The following is a 20,471-nucleotide window of genomic DNA, read 5'->3' on the forward strand; positions in this document are numbered from 1 at the left end:
CTGCAGTGTAATAGAGTTAGAGAGAGATAGAGAGAGAGAGATAGAGAGAGATAGAGAGATAGTGACAGATCGTGCTATATATTTTTTATATAACTGACTGCTGCCCCCCCTTTTGTGCTGATCAGTATAAATTAACTGATCAGCAACTTTTTGGGGGCGCAGGGTATTTTTTATAGATATATATACCTGTCAGTGCTGCAGTGTCATAGAGTGATAGATAGTGAGAGATAGAGAGATAGAGAGAGATAGTGACAGAGAGTGATAGAGACTGCTATATTTTGTGTCTGCTGCCCCCCTTTTGTGCACCCCCAGCAACTTTTTGGGGGTGCAGGGGTTATTTTTCATATATATAACTGTCAGTGCTGCTGCTGTAGTGTCATAGAGTGATAGATAGTGAGAGATAGAGAGATAGAGAGAGAGAGTGACAGAGAGTGCTAAATTTTGTGTCTGCTGCCCCCGCCTTTTGTGCTGATCACTATATCTGAGGTGATCAGCAACTTTTTAGGGGTGCAGAGGTTTTTTTTTTTTTATATATACCTGCCAGTTGCACTGTCAGTTGCACCAAAGGTTGTGCACCTGCTGCCCCTCACTGGTAATCAGTGTCGCATCACTGATCACCTTTTTTTTTTTGTGTGTGTGCTGTGGGGTCTTTTTTTAATTTTTTTTTTTACACACACTGTGATTTTGGGGGTGTCCTGTGGCCGCTGTGCGCTGATCAGTGACGTACATCACTGATCATCTTTTTCGGCACAGGGTTGATCTATTTTTTTTTTTTTTTTTGATCAAATTCCTGTTGCCTTTGAGCGCTGTTCAGTGACGGACGTTACTGACCAACATCTGTGCTCAATTTTTGGCGCAGGACCTTTTTTTTTTTTAACCCCTTCAATTTTTTTTTTTTTAACCCCTTCATTTTTTTTTTTTTGTATAAAGTATTTTTTTTTTCTGCACTACATACACACTACACACTACATACCCCCCTGGTTGAAATAAAGTTTGTACCCCCCCCTACACTATACACGTGTTGAAACATTTCACTACCAGTAACACAAAAATAAAAATGGCATCCCAAATGTCATCCCAAATGTCATCCCAGTCATCCAGAAGAATGTATTCAGTGGAGGAGGCATATGCCATGCTTGCTTCTGACTCTGACACAGCCAGTGATGCAAGCAGGGAATTTGAAGGATTCGCCTTAAGCTCCTCTTCCTCCTCTGGTGATGAGGGACCCCCTCAAAGACGCCCCCGTAGAGCAGCTGAGACCCCCCCCCCAATAATTGATCTCGTATGGACCCCACCACCAGACAATTTTGAGCCCCAGGTTCCTGAGTTTTTGGCCATGCCAGGAATCCAATTTGATTCCACAGGTCTCAGAGAAATTGACTTTTTCAAAGTCTTTTTCTCTGATGATTTTATAAATTTAATGGTGGACCAAAGTAATTTATATGCCCAGCAGTTTATTGCCCAAAACCCCACGTCATCATTTGCTAGGTGGACCCCTGTAGATGCAGTAGAGATGATGACGTTTTGGGGTCTGGTGTTTCATATGGGCATAGTAAAAAAGCCAGAAATTAGGCAATATTGGAGTACAGATGTTCTGTACAGCACCCCATTTTACCGTATGGCCATGCCCCGGGCTCGATTTGAGACGATCCTTAAATTTTTGCATTACAACGATAATGCACAGTGCCCACCCAGAGATGATCCCACCTTTGACCGGCTATTCAAAGTCAGGCCGGTCATTGATCATTTCAGTGCCAAATTTGAAGAGATGTACATCCCAGATAAATTCATTTGCATAGACGAGTCCCTTATACATTTTAAAGGAAGGGTTAAATTCCGCCAGTACCTTCCCAGTAAGAGGGCAAGGTATGGCATAAAAATGTATAAGCTGTATGAAAGCACCTCAGGGTACACCCACAGGTTTAGGGTATATGAAGGGAAGGATTCAAGAATTGAACCGCCAGAATGCCCCCCCTCCCTCGTAGGTGTTAGTGGAAAAATTGTCTGGGATTTAGTGCACCCCTTCCTGGATAAAGGTTATCACCTCTATGTGGATAACTTTTACACTAGCATCCCCCTGTTTAAGGCCCTTGGTTCAAGAGGTACAGCAGCTTGCGGTACTGTGCGCAAGAACCAAAGAGGCCTCCCAAAAACGCACATTGCCCAAGTAATGAGAAGGGGTGAAAGCAGGGGAATATGCACCGAAAATATGTTGTTGGTCAAATATAAGGACAAGAGGGATGTCCTTATACTGACAACAATTCACGGAGACAGTACCACCTCCGTCCCTGTACGAGGTACCAGTACCCACACCTCAAAACCTAATTGTATCCTGGATTACAATAGGTACATGGGCGGAGTGGATCTTTCAGATCAGGTACTGAAGCCGTACAGTGCCTGCGGAAAACAAAAATCTGGTACAAGAAGCTGGCCGTGTATTACCCCTTTTACACCAGACTTTGGACCCGGGATATTGCCGCTCCAGTCCGGGGCAGGGCATGGTGTAAATGGGGTGAAAAAAAATAACACGGGTACTGTTCCCCGGGAATCTGACCCGGCAAATGTTCAGGGTCGGACACGGGGCTTATCCGGGGCTCAGGGCAGTGTAAACGGCCATTATCCGGGTTATTTGGTGGGTAGAGGGGCGCAAAGAGCTGATTGGAGCTTCTGCGGCTCTGGCAGATGATGTCATCAGCTGGAGACCCGCACAGGGCGCATGTAGCAGCGCAGCAGCAGCGTTAACGCGCTACCACGCTACAAGCACACTCCAGTCTCATCTGCTGCAGCACACACTGCCTGTGCAGTGTTAACCGCTTTGGCTGACCCCAAGCCTGATCTGACACACTGCCTGTGCAGTGTTTTCCACTTTGGCTGACCCCAAGCCTGATCTGAGCCATCATGTCCAATACATCCAACTGGTCTGACAAGGAGGTACGTGAGCTCCTGCAAATCAGGGCAGATGAGGAGATTCGCCGCCAAATGACCGGCACCGTTCGGGATGCAGTGGTGTATCGCAATATTGCAGAATTGCTGGCATCCAGAGGTATTCATCGCTCCCAACAGCAGGTTGTAAACAAATTAAAATCTCTGCGGAAGCAGTTCTGCAAAGTGAATGACCAGAAGCGCAAGAAAAGTGGTGCAGCTAGGCCCGATTGGGTGCACTATGACCTGTGCTACAGTGCTTTTGGAAACACGGCACTCTGCAACCCTGTAGCCCTGTCCTCCTCCATAGCACCCCATTGCAGCCAGACGGACAACAGCCAGGACAGCCATGATGTACCGACTACCCAGGCTTCCCAGCTGTCCCCGCCAGTCTCAATGCCTTCTGAAGCCACGCAGATGTCAGCACACATGAGCCCGGCTTCACCGCTGCTGTTTGGTGATGATGGTGCAGCAGAGAATATAATGGATGCTTCCATGCAGTCTGACAGCGCCCAAGCAGCCACAGATGATGTTGTGGAAGAAAACAGTCAGACGACGCTCCCCAATCGAAGCACTCCATTACGTTCTAATTGTAAGTAGACATTCTATATATTTACACACATTTGACATAGTAAAAACAACCAACGTGGGGTTATGGCGGGATGAGGCCCAGTATCTGTTGCAGTATGTTGCTAGCATGCAGGTGGAAGAAGGCCACTAGCACATTTTGGCAAACAAAACTGCTGTTTATTATATAACACTTAACATGGAAGTATAATGTTAATTTTTTTTTTAAATTACAGTGTACAGCGTTCCTGCCAAAAAGAAAAAGCTTAATCGGTCTGAAGTAGCGGCTAAAGCGATGACATCGGTGATAGTTGACCATCTACGCCAATTGGATACTGATGTCCAAGCAAAGGAGGATGCTCGCATGGACAAATATTTGGAAGCTGAGAGACAGAACCAGCAGGCATTTATGTCTCAATTGCTGGCAATGCAAGATAGGCAAATGTCCTTTTTAGAACGTACATTTGGCGGTTTTTTCACACAACCTGCACCACATCCCCACCACCCACCTAAGTACCCACCCAACCCATATGATCATTACAATAGAGGTGTCAGTTTCAATCCTGCCACATCTACTAACACCCAACCAAACCAGCTGACACCAGAATATAGAGGGCCCAATTATAACTTTGGCAATAGTGCTGCTAGTAGTGACCCACCAATCCTAGAGTCCCCAGAGTTTTCCGTGTACCGGAATTTGAGCTAAGTTTTCAACTTTTAGTCTTAAAATATTGTTCCAAAATGTTGCACTTTACTTATTTTTCAAATCTTTCAAAAGGTTGCACTGATGTTTTTATAGTCTTTAGAAAGGTTGCACTTTATTTCTTAAGATTTGTGTGATTCTCTATATATAGGAGCAGTCACCATACAGTTCTATTTTATAATGTGTCCTATGACGTTAAACTGTATGGGCACAAAGTTTTACAATTGTTCTTTATTCCCAGTTGGACTCTCATATCTTGGTCTTTCATTATGAATAACATCTATAAACAAGATGTGAAATGTATGTACAGTTTGATGCATATTTTCATTATAAAGCAAACAACTGGAAGATTTGTGTCTGATTTTTATTTCAAATCATTGAGGTAAGGTTTGCTGCAATGGTGGCCCTGATTCTTTCTGCACTGCCAACATGCTCCCCCTCATAATCTGCTGCTTCAGGATTGCCCCCTGTGTCCTGCACATTCCACTCTGGAAGAAAGTGGTCCTTTTGTATTTCACAAATGTTATGTAGAATACAGCAGGTTGCAACTACGTGGGGCATCAACTGTAGGTCCACATCGTTCCTCTTCATCAGGCAGCGCCAACGTCCTTTTAACCGGCCAAAGGCATTTTCCACTACCATACGAGCAGAACTTAGGGTGTGGGTGTAGGTTATCTTTTCCGTGGACAACTCAACATTTTGTGTGTATCCCTTCATGAGCCAATGTAGTAGAGGGTAAGCAGCATCCCCAATTATGTGGACCGGGATCTCTACTTCATCTATGAAAATAGATTTCTATTAAAAAAAAAAATAGCGATTGTCACTATTTATACAAAGCAGCCTTAAGAGTATAGTTACTATAAAGAAATATTACACGTCTAAACCACACACGTCTAAACCACAGTAGAATAAAAAACATGGGCCCATCACACCTGATCCTGTCCTTGCAAGATTGCAATCACCTGCGAGGAGCTAATTGTAAATGTTTAAAAAAATAGGGTATTACCACAGGTGATAGCAATCATGCATGGAGAGGAACAGGCAGGCAAGTCTGGTCCATCTGAGGAAAAAAATGTGTACAATATATTTTTACCTGTCTAGGGAAAAGCCATCCCCCACGCTTGTCCTCACCAATCTCATACAGCTGAGAGTTAGCAAACACTCTAGCATCGTGTGCACGCCCAGGCCAGCCAATAAAGACATCTGTAAAACTAAATGGGGGAAAAAAATATTTTTCATCGTTAGAGCTATTAAAATTCATTTACAAAGGTTCCTAATATGGAAACTGTAAATATGTACATACCGGTATTGGTGGTCCACAACAGCCTGAAGTATAATAGAATGCCACCCCTTCCTGTTATAGTAGTCCGCAGGGTTGTCACGGGGAGCAATGATGGGGATATGGGTCCCATCTATAGCACCTGCACACTGCGGGTAACCACGCCTCTGGAAGCCTTGGATGGTGTCATCAAGGCGCTGTCCTTCCGGCAAACAGATGAACCGCTGGTACAGGGTATCCACAAAGGCCTGTGTCACCTGGTAAATGATCCTGCAGACAGTGGCAATACCGACTCCAAACAAACAGGAGATTGTGCGGTACTCCCCAGGGGTAGCATACCACCAAATGGCAATGGCTAATCTCCGCATTGGGCTGATGGGCCGACGGTAGTGGGTGGTCTGCATAGTCAGGACTGGTCCAAGTAGATCCAAGATATAATAGAAGGTAGCACGTGACATCCTGAAGTGGGCCATCCACTGCTCCTCCTGAAAAGATTCCACGGTCTGCATGAAAGCTTCTCCGTGGCACCGGTCTCTGACCCAGATCCTGCGATCCCGCATGGTCGTCAGCCGCAAAATCGAGGTAAGGCTGGATGATATCAGCGCTCTCCTGCGGCACAAATATTGGTGCCGAGATCTAGACCTCTCAGCCAAGAATTGTGCTCTCCTACTCCAAGTGTGAAGCAAGTAGCACAGGGTGAGAAGCTGCTTCAAACTCTCTATTGCAGAAAAGTACAGAACAAACTGCAACACAGCTACTCCGTCTGCCATCTTTGCTGCAATGCTGGGAGCAGAACCCACCCCCTCCCTTTTCCCTTTCTTGTGACCTCATCTCAAACAGCCCAAAGGTCCATTTTTAATGACACCAGCAAGGAAAGACAGGGCTGATCCGTTTTCAGTGTGAAAGGGCCTTACCCGGGAATAACCCGGATTGAAGTGCAGTGTAAATGGGGTCTGAGGCAGGGCATGCCCTGGCAATATCCCGTGTTCAATTTCCCGGGTCCGATCCGGTATTCTGGTGTAAAAGTGGTATTTATCATCCAGATGGCACTGTATAACGCTTACGTGCTATTCCGTTCTACCGGCCAGAGGGGGACATTTATGCACTTTCAAGAGGAAGTCATAAAGGGCCTAGTATTTGGGAACCAGCAGGCAGAGGGCCCCAGTACTTCTAGTACTGGCCCCCGTATTGTACCAGGGCAGCATTTTCCGAACGAAATCCCCTCCACTGCAAGAAAGGGCAGGACACAAAAAAGGTGCAAAGTTTGCTATAAAAAGGGAATAAGAAAGGAAACTATTTTCCACTGTGAAACTTGCCCCGACAAACCCGGCCTATGTATAAAGGAGTGTTTTAAAATATACCACACATCTATGGATTATTAGGTTCATCATTTCACCGTGCTTCGGGGGTCTTGCAAATGCCACATAGCACCCACCAACATTCCACCAGAATCTGAGCTGCAAAATCCAAAAATCACTCCTTCCCTTCTGAGTCCTGCCATGCACCCAACTGGTATTTTTTGGTCACATATGAGGCATTGCCATACTCGGGAGAAATTGGGGCACAGATTTTGGGGTGCTTTTTCTCCTTCATACCTTATGAAAATGAAAAATTTTGAGCCAGAACTGCATTTTTGTGTAAAAAAATGTAATTTTTCATTTTCACTGCCCAGTTGTATCAAAATTGGTGAAACCCCTGGGGGTTTGAAATGTACACTATACCCCTAGATCAATTCCCTGAGGGGTGTAGTTTGCAAAATGGGGTGACTTGTGGGGGGGTTCCACTGTATTGGTGCAACATAGCACCCACCATTCATTCCACCAAAATCTGTGCTGCAAAATCCAAAAATCACTCCTTCCCTTCTGAGTCCTGCCATGCACCCAACTGGTATTTTTTGGTCACATGTGAGGCATTGCCGTACTCGGGAGAAATTGGGGCACAGATTTTGGGGTGCTTTTTCTCCTTCATACCTTCTGAAAATGAAAAATTTTGAGCCAGAACTGCATTTTTGTGTAAAAAAATGTAATTTTTCATTTTCACTGCCCACTTGTATCAAAATTGGTGAAACCCCTGGGGGTTTGAAATGTACACTATACCCCTAGATGAATTCCCTGAGGGGTGTAGTTTGCAAAATGGGGTCACTTGTGGGGGGGTTCCACTGTATTGGTGCTTTGGGGGTCTTGCTAATGCGACATAGCACCCACCATCATTCCACCAGAATTTGTGCTGCAAAATCCAAATATCACTCCTTCCCTTCTGAGTCCTGCCACTTTTTGGTCACACATGAGGCATTGCCGTACTCGGAAGAAATTGGGGCACATTTTGGGGTGCTTTGTCTCCTTCATTCCTTCTGAAAATGAAAAATTTTGAGCCAGAACTGCATTTTTGTGTAAAAAAATGTAATTTTTCATTTTCACTGCCCACTTGTATCAAAATTGGTGAAACCCCTGGGGGTTTGAAATGTACACTATACCCCTAGATCAATTCCCTGAGGGGTGTAGTTTGCAAAATGGGGTGACTTGTGGGGGGGTTCCACTGTATTGGTGCAACATAGCACCCACCATTCATTCCACCAAAATCTGTGCTGCAAAATCCAAAAATCACTCCTTCCCTTCTGAGTCCTGCCATGCACCCAACTGGTATTTTTTGGTCACATGTGAGGCATTGCCGTACTCGGGAGAAATTGGGGCACAGATTTTGGGGTGCTTTTTCTCCTTCATACCTTCTGAAAATGAAAAATTTTGAGCCAGAACTGCATTTTTGTGTAAAAAAATGTAATTTTTCATTTTCACTGCCCACTTGTATCAAAATTGGTGAAACCCCTGGGGGTTTGAAATGTACACTATACCCCTAGATGAATTCCCTGAGGGGTGTAGTTTGCAAAATGGGGTCACTTGTGGGGGGGTTCCACTGTATTGGTGCTTGGGGGGTCTTGCTAATGCGACATAGCACCCACCAAAATTCCACCAGAATCTGAGCTGCAAAATCCAAAAATCACTCCTTCCCTTCTGAGTCCTGCCATGCACCCAACTGGTATTTTTTGGTCACATGTGAGGCATTGCCGTACTCGGGAGAAATTGGGGCACAGATTTTGGGGTGCTTTTTCTCCTTCATACCTTCTGAAAATGAAAAATTTTGAGCCAGAACTGCATTTTTGTGTAAAAAAATGTAATTTTTCATTTTCACTGCCCAGTTGTATCAAAATTGGTGAAACCCCTGGGGGTTTGAAATGTACACTATACCCCTAGATGAATTCCCTGAGGGGTGTACTTTGCAAAATGGGGTGACTTGTGGGGGGGTTCCACTGTATTGGTGCAACATAGCACCCACCATTCATTCCACCAAAATCTGTGCTGCAAAATCCAAAAATCACTCCTTCCCTTCTGAGTCCTGCCATGCACCCAACTGGTATTTTTTGGTCACATGTGAGGCATTGCCGTACTCGGGAGAAATTGGGGCACAGATTTTGGGGTGCTTTTTCTCCTTCATACCTTCTGAAAATGAAAAAATTTGAGCCAGAACTGCATTTTTGTGTAAAAAAATGTAATTTTTCATTTTCACTGCCCACTTGTATAAAAATTGGTGAAACCCCTGGGGGTTTGAAATGTACACTATACCCCTAGATGAATTCCCTGAGGGGTGTAGTTTGCAAAATGGGGTCACTTGTGGGGGGGTTCCACTGTATTGGTGCTTGGGGGGTCTTGCTAATGCGACATAGCACCCACCAAAATTCCACCAGAATCTGAGCTGCAAAATCCAAAAATCACTCCTTCCCTTCTGAGTCCTGCCATGCACCCAACTGGTATTTTTTGGTCACATGTGAGGCATTGCCGTACTCGGGAGAAATTGGGGCACATATTTTGGGGTGCTTTTTCTCCTTCATACCTTCTGAAAATGAAAAATTTTGAGCCAGAACTGCATTTTTGTGTAAAAAAATGTAATTTTTCATTTTCACTGCCCAGTTGTATCAAAATTGGTGAAACCCCTGGGGGTTTGAAATGTACACTATACCCCTAGATGAATTCCCTGAGGGGTGTACTTTGCAAAATGGGGTGACTTGTGGGGGGGGTTCCACTGTATTGGTGCAACATAGCACCCACCATTCATTCCACCAAAATCTGTCCTGCAAAATCCAAAAATCACTCCTTCCCTTCTGAGTCCTGCCATGCACCCAACTGGTATTTTTTGGTCACATGTGAGGCATTGTCGTACTCGGGAGAAATTGGGGCACAGATTTTGGGGTGCTTTTTCTCCTTCATACCTTCTGAAAATGAAAAATTTTGAGCCAGAACTGCATTTTTGTGTAAAAAAATGTAATTTTTCATTTTCACTGCCCACTTGTATCAAAATTGGTGAAACCCCTGGGGGTTTGAAATGTACACTTTACCCCTAGATGAATTCCCTGAGGGGTGTAGTTTGCAAAATGGGGTCACTTGTGGGGGGGTTCCTAACTTTTAGCATCTTATGGTGCCTAGAAACCTACATGGTGCCTAAAAAATAATCTCATAAAAAGGAGGCTCCAAAATCAAGTAGGTGCTCCTTCTATTATGAAGCCTGTGGTTTGGTCAACGTGCACACTAGGGCCACATATAGGATATTTATGAAAACAAAAGAATTGGGGGAATCAATTTTTAGTCACATTTCTCTAGTAAAATGTACTGTGTTCCTTAGAAAAATGTATTAAAATTGCAAATCTGCAAAAAAATGAAATTTTGAAATTTCACCTACACTTTGTTTTAATTCCTGTGAAACACCTAAAGGGTTAACAAACTTCCAAAATGCTGTTTTGAATACTGTGAGGGGTGCAGTTTTTGAAATGGTATCATTTATGGGGGTGTCTCACATACAAGTCCCTCAAAGTCACATCAGAACTGAACTGGTCCCTAAAAAAATCAGTGTTTGAAATTTTCTTGAAAATTTGAGAATTTGCTATTCATATTGTAAGCCTTCTAGTGTCCAAAAAAATTAAAAGGAAGTTGAAATAATGATGTCAACATAAAGTAGACATATGGTCTATGTTAGTTATTAACTATTTTGAGTGGTATGATTATTTGTCTCACAAGCAGAAAATTTAACATTTTGCAAATTGCTAAATTTTCCATTTTTTTACGACATTTTGGTATTTTTCACAAAAAAACACAGACTGTATCGACCCAAATTTACCACTAATTTGAAGTACAATGTGTCACGAAAAAACAATCTCAAAATCACTGGGATAAGTAAAAGCAAAAAAAAGTTATCCCCACTTAAGTGAGACATGTCAGATTTGAAAAAAAGGGCTCTGTCAGGAACGCAAAAACTGGCTCTGTCAGGAAGGGGTTAAAAAAATCGGGTCTTTACAACGAAAAATCACATTGCATCGCATTGCATGCCTTAAGTAGTGGCATGCAAGGAAAAAATCGGGCGCCCAGATAATACACAAGTACCCTATTTTCTAGCATCTTAAATAAGCATAAAAGGTCAACAGTCAATAGGTTGACAGGTAGAAGGTCGACACATGAAAAAAGGTAGACATGCATTGGGTCGACAGCCAAAAGGTCGACAGTGAGTTTTATAGGGTTTTTTGGCGTATGTAGACATGGACACTGCGTTAGTTACAGCGTACGCACGCCATGCTTCGGCCACGGCACCTCGCTGCGCTCGTCGCATTTATATTCTTCCTCTATGACCACTGGAATGATAAAGTATGGAGTCAGTTTAAAAAGAAATCATGAAATCATGTTGGCCTTTTCCATGTGCCGACCTTCTGTCTGAAGGACCAATAGCAGTCGACCTATTGATCGCTTAGTCTCTGTGACATACAGGAAATGCACAAACATGCACTCGCCCGCGGGCATGCATCACCTGGAACACATCTCACATCCTGGCGCTTTGACACATTGGGGGAACTTTACTAACAAAAATATGTATAAAATAGGCATATTCATTTAAAAAAAATATGCCTATTTTATACGTACAGTATTCGGATTTTCGGGATTTACTATCCTGAAAATATGTTAATTCGTATACATGGCACATTCATATTTGTATCTACGAATAGGAATCACCATTCAAAAGAATGGCGATTCCTAATTTACTAAGCAGCCCTATTTTCAATACGGCCGGTAATTACCAGCAATTAGTGGCCGTCTCCCATTTTCGGGGGTTAGCCGCAAATATTAAGTATCAACTGAATGTATCAGGAGGGACCGCAGCAGGAGTCTCCGATCCCTCCTACCCCGCCGACGGCTGTATCCCCCATAGGATTACTATGGAGGATGCAAAGCTGCCCGATGTATCAACATCGGGCAGCATCGATTCAGGTCCATGGGCTACCGCCATTCTGAGATGGTGGTAGCCCATTGTAGCCTAAGGGCTTCAGACTGCACTGTCACCGGGGCAGTGCAGTCAGTGGGAGTCAGCAAGGGCGTGTCAGCGCTAACCAGGCATGTGCAGACCCCCGGCACCATGCTGAGCACATTGCAGGATCATACATCCCTGTGATAGGATCGAATATTACAATGCGATCCTGGGAGGTAATATCCCACCCAGATCGCATAGTATATGCAATCCTTAATAAATGGCCCCCTAAAAGAGTAGGTAAGCATGGATTACCATAACCAAAAAAAGCGTTGTGGGTCCATTCCTTCTCATTTACATTGAGGTAAGAGGGCGACAAATATATCTGAACAAACATTAATAGCACAAACGGCTAAATAATGGTAAAGTAATAAAATACAGTTATACTATAGTAATCTATAGAGAAGAATTAAATTGATCTCCAATACGTAGAAATGGCACATGGAATATTTAGATGTAAGAAGCAGGCTTTTTATTTTACAAAGATAATATTTTAACAAAGTATAAACCCAAACCTTCTTTTGTGCAGGTATATGATGCTCTACCACACACACACCTACTATGACATGACATACATTATCCACCAGTTTCTTGGGAATTGCATTCATTCAATTACTACAGAGCCAACATAAAAAAGATCAATAGACATGTTTAATTATTGCCAGATCTACATTATCGGGGTTTTATTTTGTGCTGAGCTCACTAGGTTTGTAAGAACCAATAAAAAATGCATGATGTAAGCTGTAAATTTAGTACAGCCGTGCCATCTGTATTACAGCCGGACATATTGGATGTTGCTTATTGCAGCTTATTTCTTGTGCTACCAGAGGCTAGCAAGGTCAGGAACTACAGATACAGTACATGTAGGTATTGATGGGTCTACTCTAACACACCTGTGCACTCTTCTCTACACACCAAGGTGTTTGTATACGGTCAGCGTTTTTTTCGTTATAGAACAATGAAGCAGAATTGATCAAATCATATTTTATATTGGGACTACATTAGATTAGACTATCTGAAGAAACACTAAAAGTGGAATTATCTAAATTGAGGAACAAGTAGTCCAAACATTTGATTTTCAATCGTATGGCATCTTATGCATTGTATCGCATCGCATGCCATATAGCATCATGCAATGTGATTTTAAATTGTATAAGCACCCTAATGGGTGTTTTCAATGTTAAATGGCCCCCCTATATGATTTTTAATTGTATAAGCACCCTAATGGTTGCTTACAATGTTAAATGCACATCGGTGTGGAGTTGATTTTATATAGTGTGGCGAGCGCAGCGACCCCGAAGCGTGGCGAGCCCCGCTAGGGGACGCGTATTACTTTACATGTATTCCGCGTTCCCTCGCAGGGCTCGATGCACTCGCCACACGATCTAAATTAAAAATAAACTCCACGCCGACGTGGATGGTGGGGGTATGAAAAGGTCGGAGGACGCGTACCGCTGCGCTCGCCACGTTTCGGGTTGGCATTGATAGTTAGGGTGCTTTTAACATTGTAAGCACCCATTACGGTGCTTATACAATTAATAATCTTATAGGGGGGCCATTTAACATTGAAAGCACCCATTGGGGGGCTTATACAAATTAAAATCGTATCCTATCGCATTGTATACCATATACAATGGTATAAGATTTTAAATTGTATAACATCGGGTGCCATCGCGTCACATCGCATCGCATTGTAAGGCTTATGGTATACGATGCGATGGGCGCCGTGCTAGGAAACAAGGACCATTTTCTTTAAATGTTAATCAAGATTTGTAAAATGCATTAAATAACATGCTGTAATCCCACCTGGCTAGTGGGCGGAAGGTAATTATTATATATATTTTTTTGGAGGGGGTGTATCTACAACAGCATATACTGTACACATGATTAACCATCTATCTATTTAGTATGACCATTAGAGCAGTACAGCACTGATGGTGTCAGGGGACCTGCGATATAATTTTTATCTACAAGCCCCTTTCTCTAATAGCTTGGATTCTTGGCCTCCTGCCCGACAGATAAATCTCCAGTGTTGTCATTACTTGTGAAGGCATTTTGTCCAGCAACATTTCAATCAAAGTATAAAATAGAAGGGAGAACATTTATTTTAATAAAGTTACTCTATCAATCATTTTTTTTTTCACAGAGTACTCAAGAGCTGGAAAGTTTGCTTCATAATCTTTGGTCATAATGTCTCATTTTGCAAAAAAGAAGAAAAAAAAGCTGTTTGGGGGGACTCCCCAACCCCGATATAGGGAATATTAAAACTAATACTAATAAAAGTTACATTTTAAAATGATCAGTGCGTTCCCCCAAACAGTTCTTTTTTTCTTGTTTTTGTAAAATATACATACCCACGCTGTATGGAACAGCACCCCCAATACAAATTAAAAAAAGTTTTTCTGGGGCTCCTCTATCCTGTAAAAATCAGAAATTAACCAATCTAAAAGGTTGTGCAGATACACACCATACTCCCCACAGAGTAAATCCCTATGTCATAATGTCTCACCCAGAAGATGCCCAGGGGCTTGAGTTAAAGTAAATTCAACCCAAGATTATAGTTGCTGTGCGTGGGGTGTTTGACAACAATTTTGCGTTAGTGTTTCTTTTAAAGTTCGAAAATTTTCCATACATTAGGACTAATATAGTAATAATCAGAAGGTTTGTTAAGTCTAGTAAGGCATTATGGGGCCTGTTTCAGAGCCGGCCTTAGGCATAGGCAAACAAGACAATTGCCTAGGGCATTTGGAATGCCTAGGGGCATCAGCAGCTTCTGCTGATTAAAATGATATGCAGCATGCCTATATTCTGTGTGTGAGTGAGGCTGTACCTGCATATGAAATAGTGTATTCATGGAAATCACTGTAACATAGCATTCTGTATGCAGGTACAGCCACAATCGCAGAAAGAATATATTCATGCCACATATCATTTTAATAATCTGGAGCTCCTTGTGTGTCCTGGTCATAACAATGCAAATAAGACGAATTTTCAGCAAAAAAGGCACCCAACGTTAGCAGAACTGGCCAGGAGCTGCATGGCTTATTGAGTCAAATATCTGTATCCAAGCAGAGGCAGAGTGAGTGCTCTCTGCGGGTGGGTTGGTTGTGTAATAGTGTTCGGCATATGTGTAAGGGGCATTATGTGTGTCATGTATAAATGCATTAATAATGTGCAACATATGTGTAACAGGCATTATGTGTGTCATGTGTATAAGGGCATTAATAATGTGCAACATACATGTAAGGGGCATTATGTGTGTCATGTATAAATGCATTAATAATGTGCAACATATGTGTAACAGGCATTATGTGTGTCATGTGTATAAGGGCATTAATAGTGTACAACATATGTGTAAGGGGCATTATGAGTGTCATTATGTGTATGAAGGGCATTAATAAAGGTTGGCATAATGTGTAAGGGGCATTATGGTTATAAGGACATTAATAATGTGTGTTAAGTGTAAGGGGCATTACTGTGTGGTATTATCAGGGGGTGCCGAGAGAAAGGGGTAGAGGGTACAAATTACCCAGACCAAAGTCTGATGGAAGGGCCCAGTGGGGGCCCCGGGCCCCCTCCCCTTAAGTGACAGCAGCAGCGCTTCTCCTCTGCCCAGCAAACACTGCTTTGTGCTGGGTTGCAGTGTGGCCATGGAAGTGCTTAAAATACAATATTTTCTCAGGATTTTTTTCTAAGGGTATAATGTGAATAATGTGAGGAGTAATGTACATAAGGTAAAGTGGTAACTACTGTGTGATGTAACATGAATAAGGGACACCATCGCATGATATAATGTGAATAAAGTGGCACTACTGTGTGGCATAATTTAAATTGGGGGTACTATTGTGTGGCCATACCCCTTCCTAACAAGAACACACCCCTGTTTGGGCTGCGCACCGAATGTGTGCACTGTTTCTATTTAAAATATTGTGGGTAGTAGCACCAAAATGATGACTGCTATGATGAGGGTTGATGGTGCTGGGAAAGGGGAGCAGGGTCAGAGGCGGAACTAGTGGCGGTGCTAGGGGGCACCAGCCAAAATCTTGCCTAGGGCATCATTTAGGCTAGGGCCGGCTCAATTAAGATCATTAGGGTAGGGCAGGGATAGGGTACATTCAGCCCTTCAGCTGTTTTTGAACTACACATCCAGGATGCCCTGCAACAGTTGTAGCATGGCCACATAGCAAAACTCTATCAAGGCATGCTGGGATGTGTAGTTCAACAACAGCTGGAGGGCCGAAGGTTCCCCATCCCTGGGGTAGGGTGATACCGTTAGTACATCCATAGGCTAAAAGCAGAACCAAGGAGGGTTTAAAGCACCAGGAACATACTAAATATTGGTTATGCTAGGATTGTTTTGCATTCTAGCCACCAAGGGCTCCATCATGGGATTGAAAAAGGTATCAGATGGGAACAATCTTATCTGGTAACAATGAAGATCACAAAATGTATCAATTGACTAGGACAGATGTGGAGCAGCTGTTATATGAAGTGACAATTCCATTAAAGTAGTGTTCACCGAAACTCGGTAGATAGCAAAAGGGGCCATGAGAGTCTTTTCAACATCCAATGGCACATCAGGGACTATTCATTTGCTGCATTGATTATATATACTGATCTCCAATTATGGTCTACTGCTTGCCAGTGGACTAAATTCAAAACATGGCTAAACTATTTATTGCTATTCCAGCAAATAGTTTAATATTCACATTAAAAAAGAAAAAGGTGTGTGTCTGAAGCTGTCCCTCATTAGAACTCTGTATCCTGACATAGAGGCATTTCTCCTGAATCTACTGCAATATTGTGTTAAGCAGAGAGAGCAGAATTAGCATCACAAATCCCATTTGTAAGGAGAAGCCCCAATCTTTCTACTTAATCATCAGGGAAATGTCTTCGGCTCTAATTTATTTATTGAGTGGCTGCTTCAGAGATGACCAACTGCTTAGTAAATATAGAAAGCCTAATATTCCCAGAACATTTCTACAATTATTTAGGGGTTATAGATGGATTGGTTTGTTGAATTTACAATAGCCACAAATCAATTACAGGTACACTAGGCTTTCAATTCACATCATTTTAGCGGTACTTGTAAGTTATCCGGGCTCCCGATTTTGGGTACTTGCGATTTGCATGCGATATCGCATGCGATTTGCTATCCGTTTCATTATTCATCATTACCCCACTATCCCCTTAGCGTGAAGCGTGGCAATCAACGTGAACCCGAAGCGTGGCGAGCGCAGCGAGCCCGCGAGGGTCGGCGGTACGCGTCCTCCGACCTTTTCATGCCCTACTATCCACTAGGGCGTGGAGCGAGAATAGAATAGTGTGGCGAGCGCAGCGAGCCACCGAGCCCGAAGCGTGGCGAGCGCAGCGAGCCCCGCGAGGGGACGCAGACACCTTCACAGGTATCCGCGTGCCCTTGCGGGCTTCACAGGTGGTCCGCGTGCGCTCGCCACGCTTCAGGCTCGGTGGCTCGCTGCGCTCGCCACACTATTCTATTCTCACTCCACGCCCTAGTGGATAGTAGGGCATGAAAAGGTCGGAGGACGCGTACCGCTGCGCTCGCCACGCTTCGGGTTCACGTTGATAGACACACTTTGGGGATAGTGGGGTAATGAAATGAATAGCAAATCTTATGCAAATCGCATGCTAAATCGTATGCGATATCGCATGCGATCTAGTACCAAAATCGGACGCCCAGATAACTCACAAGTACCATTTTAGCTGATAGTTGATGATGATGACCCCTACAATTGGAGAATTATTGTTAGGTATGTTGAAAAATATTTCATTCAAACTTGTTAAACATTATTTGGCACAGTACACTGTCTTTATAGTATATTAGTAAAGCGAAATGGCATATGTGGCGGTATCGGTCTGCCTTTTCCTCCACCCATTTCTCTGCTACCCTATGCTGCCCCCAAATCCATTTAGCCACATTCCTTTGTTCCAACAGGAAATACTCTTTTTAAATATATGTTTGTCTTTGGTAAATCAAGTGATTGTTTAACTGTATGAAGTTACCAACCTCATTCCCCTGTTCCAATATCAAGTCCAATACCATTTTCACCTACACTTATTCCTGTACTACCATAGTTAGTTTGCTTATTGCAGATCATATACATTAGTTTTAGATGTTTTCAAGAGCAATTTGTCCAAAGCCAGTGGCCGAACACTGCTATGTGGATCAGTGCCTGAGGCAACAACTAAGGAAGAGAGGTTTCTTGTCTTCTAACTGGCAAAGCCATTAACTTTGGCCAGCAGATTCTTGGAACAAGAACCCCGTTTCCACATGGAGTGATCTGGAGCTCTGAAAATAGGTGCGTGTCTCCAATAGCCACTAAGCCATGCCCCCATTGAGAACTTTATTGCTAGATATAAAAAGCATTAATTTTATTCTTTTGATTATAACACTAGAAGCTGTGTCTATTACCTATCATCTAGCACTCAACATCCAAAACAATAAAAGTACATTCTGTCTGTTAAACCTGATCTTTAATCTATATTAAATATATCTATATTTTATTTTGTATTTATAGACCATCCTATCATCTCTTGCTGAGACACACTGGTATACAGCATTTAGAAATAAATTCTCACTCCACTAGAAACAAAAAAAACGCACAAAGGTAGTACAGGTCGAGTATCCCGTATCCGAATATCCGTTATCCAAATTATTCCGAAATACGGACTTTCCAGAAAGTGAAATTTATTTTTTTTTTGCTAAAAACTCACTGGGGACATTTGTAACAGCATCACTGGGGACATGATATGTAACTGGCACTATATATGTGCAAGACAATGATTGCTTGGCATTCAAATTCAGTGCTGAGATAGTACACAAATTTTGTTTCACGTTTTGAAACCTTGTTTTTTGAACAATTAAAATATATTTGTGTGTATTTTATGTGGTAATAAAATATATTTGTGTGTATACAGCATAAATGCAAGATACTTCAAAATACATCATTGAAATATTAAAATATTCCGAAATACGGAATAATCCGTTATCCAAAATTCTCCTGGTCCCGAGCATTTTGGATACGGGATACTCAACCTGTACATAGTAGTGTTCATTTTAGCACCCGCCATCTTTGAAAACCCATGCAGTTCCTCTTCCCTGCCTGGGGTGTCGCTGTCTGCTGTGGTGTTTCTAGCACAGGTCTGGTTTGCATATCAGTGCGGATATACAGCCCACACTGTGCTAGAAGCACTACAGCAGACAGCAACACCCCAGGCAGAGAAGAGGAACTGCATGGGTTTTCAAAGATGGTGGGTGCTAGAATAAACACTACATATTTTTTTTTTATTAGCTAAGCATTTTTTTAGTTCTAGAACCTTATCATTATTAAAGTTGAAGGCCAAATCAGACCGGAAAAATAAATCAATGCATTTGCACTCCAACAACTATGAAGGGATGAGGTCTGTACAGAGTTGTTGTCAAAGAAGCTTCTTCAGGTAGACAATAGTTGTTATCAACCTCTTGAAATGTTCGTTTCAGTTGCAAATCAAATCTAACTTAGAAAGATGCCTGTCCGTTTGCCCATTCCTTCATGAAAATGCCAAGGCCCTGAAGTCATGAATACGAGTAAGGCTTAATGTTTGTACTAGAGAGTCTTTTATTCCTCTATTTGGCAGCACGGCAATCGTTAGGCAGACTGTCAATACTTTGGTTTTGTTAAGTAGATTTTACTATGGAAATTTATTTCAAGAGATCTCTACGATTCGGAAGAGTTCCAAGAATGTACAACGCCAGCATCTCATATAGAGCAAGGATAGGAGAATTTCCCAGAGCAGCAAAAACAGCAGTGCCAGCTTAACAGGGAATGTATCATTTATTGTGGTTTATTACAGTTAGCTCTCCTCCTGTGGAGATTGCCATTAGAAGATGTTCCGTTGCAGCACAATTTACTGATCAGCCTTATTAACTCTAGATTTTCCGAGATAATAAAGAAAAGGAAAGCCTAATAGTGTAGCACTTCAGAACAGCACACAGCACAGAGTGGCTGCGTACCAAATACAGTTTGATATTAGGTTTCTTTGTACTATTTACACAGAGAAAATGAAGACGCACACTCTATAGTACTAAGCACTGCTAATCAGAAGAACTAGAATTAACTGCAAATTAAAATAGAGCTCTAATCAACACAGTCCAAACAAATGGACCGAACATGTAGGATCCTATCTCATGCTAAAGCACTACCTTATTAGGCACACCTCTTCATTCCTTTCAGATGCTGAATAGCTGGCAAGTATGTTTATGTTCATACTACAGTATATCGTGCTAGGTTCTCTATGAAGCTCATATGAAGTATTAGGTGCTATAATAAATTGACACTGTAATGACTACTACACAACATACACCCATTACATGCCGTAATGCCCATTACACATTATGCCATGCCGTAATTCCTATTACATATTATACCACACGCCCTAATGCCCATTACATATACCACACGCCGTAATGCCCATTACATATACCACACTCCGTAATGCTCATTACATAAACCACATGCTGTAACGCACATTACACATTATTCCACTACCCTACATGCTCATTGCTATGGGTTGCATGCTTGATGCCAGGGGTTGCAGGTGTGGGTTTACTCCGGGTACTCCAGTTTCCTCCCACAATCCAAAAATATACTGGTAGGTTAA

The 20,471-nt window shown here is 42.6% G+C and overlaps 2 protein-coding genes across 17 annotated transcripts in view; one reads left to right on the forward strand and one right to left on the reverse strand.

Moving 5' to 3' along the window:
• Positions 1-20,471, reverse strand: part of SORBS2 (sorbin and SH3 domain containing 2) — a 289,436-nt gene that overhangs the window by 244,015 nt on the left and 24,950 nt on the right. The window lies entirely within an intron of this gene.
• Positions 2,452-4,411, forward strand: LOC146057563 (uncharacterized). The gene is made up of 2 exons (XM_083168944.1): positions 2,452-3,514; positions 3,726-4,411. Exons 1-2 carry the CDS (start codon positions 2,899-2,901, stop codon positions 4,193-4,195), a joined length of 1,086 nt encoding a protein of 361 aa, XP_083025070.1. The 5' UTR covers positions 2,452-2,898; the 3' UTR covers positions 4,196-4,411.

This window comes from Crinia signifera, chromosome 1, assembly GCF_055691185.1.
Source record: "Crinia signifera chromosome 1, ASM5569118v1, whole genome shotgun sequence".
In the NCBI taxonomy this organism is placed as follows: Eukaryota; Metazoa; Chordata; class Amphibia; order Anura; family Myobatrachidae; genus Crinia; species Crinia signifera.

Excerpts from the sequence above, each read along its gene's own strand:
- LOC146057563 (XM_083168944.1), top strand. The coding sequence starts at position 2,899 with ATGTCCAATACATCCAACTGGTCTGACAAGGAGGTACGTGAGCTCCTG. Across the intron at positions 3,515-3,725 it reads CACTCCATTACGTTCTAATT|TGTACAGCGTTCCTGCCAAA; the intron begins GTAAGTAGACAT and ends TTTAAATTACAG.